At 37.3% G+C, this 10,079-nt stretch overlaps 1 protein-coding gene across 1 annotated transcript in view; it reads right to left on the reverse strand.

Moving 5' to 3' along the window:
* Nucleotides 1-8,057, reverse strand: part of LOC132544725 (uncharacterized) — a 43,039-nt gene extending 34,982 nt beyond the window's left edge. The window contains exons 1-2 of the mRNA XM_060208373.1: nucleotides 7,973-8,057; nucleotides 1,174-6,468 (exon numbers count right to left, since the gene is read on the reverse strand). Coding sequence (XP_060064356.1) covers nucleotides 1,174-6,468; nucleotides 7,973-8,057 — 5,380 coding nt within the window. The remainder of the gene's footprint in view (nucleotides 1-1,173; nucleotides 6,469-7,972) is intronic.
* Between the last annotated feature and the right edge of the window lie 2,022 nt (nucleotides 8,058-10,079).

Genomic DNA, 10,079 nt, shown 5'->3' on the forward strand with positions numbered 1-10,079 from the left:
ATATGTCAGATTCATAGTTTACACATGGTCTGATTCATACGCGACACTATCATGTCATCAGCTGATGTTTTGCTATATAGTTTATTCATTGATAACTGTATAGGCTTCATAATGGGGCATCATTGCTAAGTGACATTATCAGATGTTGGATCACATATAGGGATAGAATATACAGGGAAGAAATCAGTGTTTCAAGAAAACCTGATATTAACAGGAATGTGACATTACCAGATGACATTAAGTGGGTTCTACTGAAAAGTAATCTGATTTTGAATTCCAAAACTTACACAGCAATATGTATAATGTTTTCACTTTTTTCCCTGAGCATTTAAGAAACTGCATGTTCCTCAAGTTGGGGTAACGGCTTATCATACCTTTAGCATACTGCAATATCCATAAACCTGTACAAATGTCTGAGACATTCCTACCTCCATGCAAATCTTTTCAATGACTTCATGAATTCTTATTAGTGATCTTGACATTTGGATAGTCACACAAATTAATCCCAGGTATTCCAATAGCTAAAAATTGGTATAAACTGTGACCAAAATACCTAAAAAGACTTATAAAATGTAATCGCTACCCCTGATGACATCAAATTTGGACAAGATCAACATGGGTAACACCCTAGGCTCCTTCTCCCCAACCCAACTCATCCTTCCAACCCTAACTCCCCTGGCAGGGAAATAAAAACATATATTTGCATCCACATCAAAGTCTTCTTGTAATTTTTTAAGCTTATGCAATAATTGTTTATCTAAATTTTATGGTTAGTAAATTTATTTCAAATAAATATGTGAAGAAGTCAGATTCTTTTCTAAACATAGAAGCAAAGATGGACATTGGTACTGATTTGTTTTAAAGAGTATATGCATTATCTCCACATGGTGTGGTCAAATTAGTTCTAGGAAGGTTTGAACATACTGGGGACTCCTTGAATTGCCTTCATTACTCAATTGGATTAAATGAACATTATTTTTCGCAAAATTTATTCAACAATTGAAATATCAACTGAAAAATTCTAACCAATAAAATATTGTGACTTCGCATCATCCCCGACTTCTCCAGATATACGATAAAAATCTCATGCACTACATGCCTAGTGACAAACTAAACATTGACGAATGACCTTAAGCACTCAACGTTACCATGGCAACAGACAAAATACCTTACCTGGCTGATCACACTGCACTTCATTTTCCTCCTTGATCTTGTGAGCTAACTTTTTCTTCTTCTTTCTACCTCGTATGCGTTTGTCTTTGGTGCCTTCCTGTGGGGGCAGCCACTCATCATCTTTATCCCCATCCTCCTGTAATCCAAGCCTGTCTAACGGTTCATCCTTCACAGGTATCACTGCCTTGGAGACAGCAGCAGGTTTTGGCTTTTCCTTGACAAAACGACTATCTAAAGCAGCCAAAGCTTGTATAGCCATGTTTTGAGAGACTGTTGTGAGAGTCATGGCCTCTCCTTTCCTTTTCCTTCCACGCTTCCCCTTTGTCACCTCCTCCAGTACTGGAGCTCGGTCCTCAGAGGTAAGACCAAGGATACTTTTCCTTAGTGATCTTTGCCCTCCAAGCTTACGAATTATCGTTTCTTCCTCTGGGCCAAAACTCAAGCTCTGAAGCATCAGTCTTTTCTTTAGTCTTTCTTGCTTTTTCATGTACTGAGATTTTTTTTCTTTCTCCGGTGATATATTGAAATCATCAAACAGGCTATCATCTCTGTCAACATCGTCTCTGAATTCATCTTCATTTCTTTCACTATTGTCTTCCCTGTCATAACCATCTCCGTCTGCATCTTCATATTCTTCAGCTCCATCCTCATTTCTATCAGGTCGGTTGTCTCCCTTTGACATACCTTTCCTGATAGTGAAAATTAGATTTTTCCTTCGCTTTTTCTTCAGATTAAGTCCAATCTCCTTTAGTTCATCAGGTTTGAGATTTTTCAAAAGCCGAGCCTCTGTTCTCCAATGGAGTTTCCCTGCCTGTGAGATGGGTAAGCCAGTGGCCTCAGCGAGTTGCTCAGTATTGCCAAATTTTTTCTTCCACCCTTTGATTTTTGTTATGTCTGATGTTTTCTGTGGAGACTTAAAGTTTATATCTTTATTCTTTGATTTCAGAATCATATACAACTCTGTTCTGTACAACTTTTGATATTTCTCAAGAGCCTTATGCATCCCACGTAAATTCTGATTCATCTGACCCTGAGCTTTTAATGCCTTCAGCCTATGAATTTTTTTCTTGTACTTTGATTGTATATGTTCCCGTTTCTGACGGAGATTCTTTAACCGAGATATTCCAAGTAACAGATTTTCATTTTTCCCAATCCTGGTATTTCGTTCTACCTCTATGTGAGCATTAAGTGTTTCCTCTGATGGGAAAGACACAAACACCATGCCATCAACCTCGTCAAAGTCTGGTTCCAGCTCTTCCTCAAATTCCCTCTGTTCAGCATCCTCATCACCTTCATCATCTTCCTCCTCTACCTCACCCTCATCTTCTTCTTCTTCTCCTTGCTCTTCACCATCATCATTGTCTTCCCCCTCTTCTTCTTCCTCCTCCTGGTCTACAGGAGTATCCTGCTTTTTCATCTTCTGAAGGTAGTCATCTAGAGATTTGCTCTGAAAGGCGGACATCTTATCTGGTGTATCCATCTCCACACTTTTCAGGACATCTAGAGGTCTAGGCTCAGTGATCTTAGGGCGTTCTGGAGTATCATGACCAGTATATCCTGTCTGACCTCGCTGGATGATAGAAGTTGTAGACGACCCAATCTGATTGCCTCTGAAGGCAGATGCGAGACCACTCTGAGAAGACTTCAGTCTGCTTTGGTCTCCCTGGATATCATCAGAAATGGAATCTAGACAATCCTCATCACATGTCAGATCTACAGTGTTTACAGGTTCCTGTAAGCTGACTGCAGATTCTTTCTTGCTTGAATCTGCAGCTTGCAAATCTGTTTGACTTTCATCGGAATCGTTTTTGGAACCTATCTTACCACCATCAACATAACCTGTTGACACGGACTTTTCTGTTACAGAATCACTGTTATCTTGTTTTTTCAATACTTCTGTCTCTTCCTCATCATTTCCTTCCTCATCATCTCCCTCCTTTTCATCTGGTGTATAGGAGCCCATTAACAGATCAAAGATGTTCTTCCTTGCTGGCGAGTCGTCTGTGGTAGAATCAGCATCTGTAGATGTGACCATTCCAGACTGAGTATCTTCCATTTTCTCTTCCAATTTCTGTCCCCTTGCGGACTCCGGTTTGACATTATCAGATGAGGAGGTAGCAGAATTGACTAGAATTACGTCTGCAGGATATATAGTGCTTTTATCTGGGGAATTGTACCTTCTTGATGATCTGATTGGTGTCTTTTCTGGAGAAGTCTGTGCTCGAGTTACCCTACCTGGTGATTGATTTTTGTTCTGAGAACGCCTTGTCACTCTTTCCTGTGTTTGGCTCTCTTCTTCTTGTCTGCCAGAATTTAGTAAATCTTCTAATGAGTTTTTGTCCTGGTCATTTTTGCGCAATTGTGGCATTTTTTCGGTACAATTGTCTTTTGCTGAGGTAGATCCAGCCTCATTGTCAGGAATTTTGGTAGAAAGCTTTTCACTGATGGAACTGCTATCCTTATCTTTTAACTTTATATCGTCCTTATCTAATGCTGTAAAACTTTCATCACTTGCATCCTCCTCCTCATCACCAGGCTGAGCTGATTCATAAAAAGGTGAATTCAGAAACTCTGGTAGAGGATTAGAGCATTCCAAATTGGATTTTACGCGCGATATAAGACTAAAAAGGTTCGAACACTTTGATCTTTGTGAGGAAAGACTGTCAGATTTACCTACCACTTCTTTTTCATTGCACAATTCCGAAGCATCTGTCACAGTATTCTGGCTTTCATCACTTTTAATATTGTCAGTTGGTGTAATAGATTCCTGCTTCACATCACTCGCTTCACACAAATCTCCCTTGTCCTGATCAGGATCCTTCTTAACTTTAATACTAAAATCTTTCTTATCAGGACTACGTTTTGTCTTAGCATTTTGTTGCGACTCACATTTTACACCACTTGGTCTTTTTAAGTCCATTTTTACAGCCGTTGTACAACTTTCTTTTGAATCAACTTTCACATTATCACAACGTAGCTTTTTGGTATCACTTTCACTGCTCAAATTTTGTTTTAAGTTGCTACTGTCACCTGTACGCTCCGAGTTACCATTTATGTCTTTCTGATGTTTCCAATTATCTCTCACACAATCACTTTGTTTGAAGTTGTTACTATTGTCCTGCAAGTGTTTGGAGCTGTTCTTGGTTTTGCTTTTATGCTTTGAATCAATTTTATCACAGGTTTTCTTGGGTTCCATTTTGACATAACATTCTCCATTGGAATCTGTTGAGACACTTCTACTAGAATTTTCGTTATCATATGGCTTTGAATCACACTGCTTGGAGTCTAATAGTCTGCATTCACTTTGTTTGGAAACACTTGCTTTCGGAACACTTTTGTTTGTACTTTTCTTCCTGTGTTCCAAGTCTGTTTCCTTATATTCAGGTTTAGAATCACTTTGTTTAGTAACACATTGCTGTGAATCTGTAGTTTTTGAATTACATGTTATCTGTTTTTCATCACTTTTAAGAACGGTTTTTTGTTTGAAATCAGCTTGCTTGGGCACTTTTTGTTTGGATTCCTTTTTGACAGATTTTTTTGGTTTGGAGTCCCCAACCTTTGAATCACTTTGCTTGGATATGTTTTTATTTGTAATTTTTTGTTTCGAGATTGAAGTAATATCTGGACTTTGCATTGAATCACTTTTGAAGTTACATTTATCTCTTTTGAAGCTAGCAACTGCAGAGGTAGACTGAGAAGATATGTCATCAGTATCCATATTGAATTCATTTCGGAGACGCATCAATTCTTCCTTGCGAACGTTAGCTAAATGTTCCTCCATCTGAACCTGTATCTGACTATCACGGGTGTTATTTTTCACACCTTCACTAAAATCGATCTCTCTTACAGCACCAGTGACTTTTTTCACTCTCGGAGATTTGTCATTCACCATTGCTGTATCTGGTGACTTTCGCCGTGAGGGAGTTATGATTTTGTCATTTGACAATGTTTTAGTTAACAATGCATATAATTCCGATGTCTGACACTCTGCAGTCTTTGTCACTTTCTCCCCTTCTAACCTGAAAGGTTTCTCTCCCTCTGGTGTCTTATCTTGTCTGTCTTCTGGACTATTACCATCTCTGGCATTCCCCAATTTTGGTGACTTTCTTGGGGACTTGAGAGGGAATAGAATCATATCGTCAGCATAACGCACACTGGGAGAACGTATCCTTCTACCCTGTCGAAGATCTCCATCCCTCGGAGGTGTGGGAGATGTAGATTGACTGCCACTCATTTCATCTGATCCTGTCTCTATCTGTAACTGATCTCCATTGTTGAGTGTTATCTCTATGGACCCTAAGTCACCTTGAAGTCTGGTTTCTGTAGCAGAGGTATCAGACAAATTGTTAGTATCCGTAGATATTGTTGAAGAAGGTGACCGTTTTTTCTTTTTAGTCTTCACTTTTTCCACTTGATCTGGAGTGGGACTTGACTTGGCACCATTGGATGGAGATTGGGGAGGGCATTCTTTCAATAACATAATACTTTTTTTTTGTTCTTTCTTTTCCACATCTTTTAACAAAGATTTAGTAAAAACCTTAGTCTTAAGAGGCTTTTCTGTGAAACATTTAACAGATTCACGATTTTCATTTTTCACTTGTGAATGTACTGGGCCTTGTTTAGGTGAGACTTTCTTCTTGCTCCCAACAATGTTCGGCTCTTCATTTGCCATCTCTGGAGTAATGAAAGATTTTAACAAATGTTTCTTCAGTTCACTTCCTCTGAGGGTGCCACTCCCCACCAATTTTGCTTCCTCGTCACCTTGCAATACGTCCCGTATACAGACAATAGGCGTACTTGTTCCTCCAGATATCCCTGTATCACCAGGTAATCCACTGATAGCATGTTTCACATTCTGATACACAAAAATTCGACCTACATCTTGAGGAGCAGCTCCATTTTCAGATTTTCTGTCTGACTTAGAGTCTATATTTAAAGAAAGAGAGGCAGTTTTGGGAGAATCACTAAGGTCCTCCTGGTTTAAAGAATTCTTAGGAACACTTTGTACTGTATCACCAGGGGATTTCCTCTTCCATTTAGGCTTTGTCGATGGTGTTGTAGTTTTCTGTGACAAGTGATCAGTAACTTGATGTACAGAAGGGACTAATACTTCTGTCTGACACAACAGTTCCTGTGAGACACCACTTCTAGGACTTCGTCGCGAGGACAAATCATGTTGCCTTGGAGACGAGGATCGGGATCTTTTGCCAAACTTTGAAGAGGATGACGAAACATTCCCTTTCTTTATAGGTGTAGAAGAGTTCAACTGTTCTTCAACATCACACTGCTGCAACCCTGTAAAATAATGATGGCATGTCAAAATCATCATTCTGAATAAACCATATTAAAATTAAAACCAGTCATGCTAACTGAAAATATGCATTACTTTGTATAGCTTATAACAGCTGACATTATGTACAGGTGACATGCAACTTAAAAGCTCAACTGTTCATTGAATGGTAAATTGTTTCATGAAACCTTTGAAAACAAGACATGCACCAGATGCACGAGTATCGAATCCAAAGTAAACTTGGCAAAATATTCTTTTTGGGGATATATTGACTTTGTCCAAGGGTTTCTATAGAAGTGATTTCTCACACCTTTGTACTCAGTTTGCTTCTTTAAAACTTTCAAAAACTGAACTGGGTCCTATAGGACACTTGAAATTTTATATATCCAACTAGTTTAGGATTGTTATGTTTTCTTTAAATGTGTTGAAAGAATAGCACTTCTACAAAGCCTAAGGTTCCCAACATTTCAACTAATCAAGGATTAGAATACTATAAAATGTTAACTGTAAATGCAGAAAAATATGCCAAATGGGCCTGTATTGTCCACTGATTCTGCAGTTTAATAAAATGATGAGAAGATACTACTGATTTTCCATAAATGTTACTGACCAATTTTGACCCTGGCCATCTCGGTTATTCACAAATGCCAGTTTAAATATTTCAAGTTATCTAGCCCCTTTGACCCTAAAAATATGTAAAAAAAATAAAGAGGATTCTTTTGGATTAAGTTGAAACTACAGGTCTAATTTACCATGACAATAATTCATTAGAAGATAATTTACTTCATTCATCCATGTGACCTATCAGCAGTTTAGGGTCAATGAAGATTCTTAAAAACTTGACCCATATGACCTTGATGATAGGTTAAGGTCAATAATTCAAACATATTTGATATTTGTGTCCCATTTTATTATTTTGTATTTACATTAACTTGCTCTGATGTTCCAATACTTCTAAATATAATTAACTCTTATTATTTGATGCCTGACATCTCTTTATCCCCATGAGCTATCATACAATCCCCCCTCAACAAGTAGTTATTCAAAAGAAGAAACAGGATATAGAGTTGGTCCCTTCTGCTCACATATTATTATTCAATGTTGGCAAATGTATCCCACATCGGACTCTTTAACATGGTCATGTTACATATACTTTTAAAACACTAATATATAATCTATTTTATAATACAATACAACAGATATATCAGTGAATTGGCCATTTAAACATTTACTATCAATCCAGACAGTCTGACAGTACTTTATCCCTACTAACTGTAATCCTAACAGTCTCATGTGTCTTCAGAGAAAAAATATCACATTTCTTCAGAATAGTACCATATTTCATCATTTTAGCAAGCTACTGACCAAACATACCAACAGCCTCCAGATTAATCAACACAACATATTTTGCACCTATGGCCATAAAAATCGGTCAAGGTCAATCATTCATTCTATCATATTTGTGAGTTGTTTACTACAAGCCAAATAAAAGTTAAAGTAATATAATACCTTGGTTTTTATAAAGATGGCTGTGATTGACCTGGCCCTTCACCGGTGTAGAACAAGTGCCATCCTGGTTTTTGGTCCTGGCCATTACATGTCCTAGTTTCCATCAAGGTCATGGTCACATCATCTATAACATTAAGACAGGGATACATTGACATCTTTCTTTATAACAACTACAAATCTTCATACAAAATAAACATTGCATCTTTTTCTTCAAGAAAAGTTGCCATTGCCACTAGATCAAAGGTCAAGGTTATGGAACAAGTCAACATCGCAGCACCAATGATCTTGAAAAGCCCAAATCATAATATGATACATGTGTAATGTGGTAAATACCAACCTAGAGAGAAATCCTGTTAAGCTCTATCAGTTTAATGGAAGTCTAGTAACCCAGAGGTCCTGGGTTCAAATCCTTGCAGAAGCAATGAAATGTGATTTTAGTGACTATTTGGGGACTCTGTTATAACACGTGTTACTTTCACAATGATAGAGTACCATTATGACACCTTCTCTAACATTCTACTTTAGAGGTGAAAACTGGTACATACTAGCTCCAATATATCTCTTGGCCAGATTGAATTTCTCTTTAGCTTGATCAGTTGAGCATATGACTAGTAAGGCCATGGGTTTGCATATTAGCAGTATTGAAACAAGGACATAGTCATAGAACCTTAACAAGGAATTAAAGTAAGAAGTCTGCAAACCAAGTTTCCTAAAAACCGCATCATTCCATCTTAAAATCATGTGCAGAAAGATTTCCCATACAGTGATTAAAGAAATTAGCCAATCAGGTCACATCAGCCTCATTAAATATGTGCAGAATTTGCCATTAATGGAACTTGGACAAGGGATTAACATAACAAGTCTACCAACCAAGTTTCATTATGATCTGATCAGTCCTTCCAAAAGATATCATGCGGAAAGCAGCATCCGGACGGATGGACTGATTGAAGGAAAGAATCCATTTGAATATTCCTTGCCAACTGCATTAGGCTGGGGAAAATAACTCAGGACTTCAGTTTCAAAGCAGAATCAATTGCTATAGGAAATTTTCCTTGCTTGCTGTGGGCTTTACAGCCTTGCAACAGTCATGGCCATACAAAGAAGTGTCCACAGATGACTTGACCTTATAATGAATGTTTTATAGTGCCATCACACCGAAACATTACCATGGACATGGTAGCAGGACACCCAATCACATATACAGATTACTGGTTAATCAGTCATTGTGCATTCAATAATGCTTAGAGGGAAGCAGTGAGAATGAAATACCATTAACATAACTTAAGTATTGTGTGGTTTGGAGACAGGACGTTCTTTGGCTTTCTCTATGGGCAGGCCTTATATTACATCAAACAGTGTCAAGAGAGACATTAGGAAGGAAACAGGTCTTAGAGATGATAGAAAAGATAACAATCCCAGGAAAAGTTACCTCTGAAATGGTACAATAGGTTGTGCATCATGATCTGGTACCATTATTATGCTCTTACAGCAGAGCTTTCCAAGGAAGATAAAGTTTTCCCATTTTCAGCCTTTTTTTTGACATTGTCCTTATCTCCTTAATATGAGAAATAATTTACTGGGAAAAACATTATAATTACAATTTCAAGCAATGCTGAACTAGATACAGGTATAAATTAATGATCAGAATGTATAATAAAGGTTGGTTTTGAAAGATTTTTTAGATTTTCTCTTATTTTATCTCAACCATTCCAAGACAATTTCGTTTGACATTGTTTTTTTTTATTCAATTTTTGATAATCACATAATTTTACTTAAAGGTATCTTTTAATTCTGTGTAACATGTAGTTTTTCTTAAAATAATCCTAAATGCCCAATCAGACAAGAAAATATATATCAGTCATGTTGGAATTCTACATACAAATAAAGTATTTTCACTAAAAACATAATTTCTGTACACCAGGATCTATATATTGTTACAACCAAATCTTCCTGTTTTCAATAATGACTTCATGGTTGGTCATATCAATAGGATAGAAATTAACACAACCAGTAGAAGATTTAAATGGGACATTTCAATGACTACAATCACCTTCATTAGACATTCAAAATCTTCTACTGGTTTTATAGGTTTTATAAGAACTTCTAT

Source organism: Ylistrum balloti, unplaced genomic scaffold, assembly GCF_031769215.1.
Source record: "Ylistrum balloti isolate Yb309-2 unplaced genomic scaffold, AGI_CSIRO_Ybal_v1 Utg369808, whole genome shotgun sequence".
Classification (NCBI taxonomy): domain Eukaryota; kingdom Metazoa; phylum Mollusca; class Bivalvia; order Pectinida; family Pectinidae; genus Ylistrum; species Ylistrum balloti.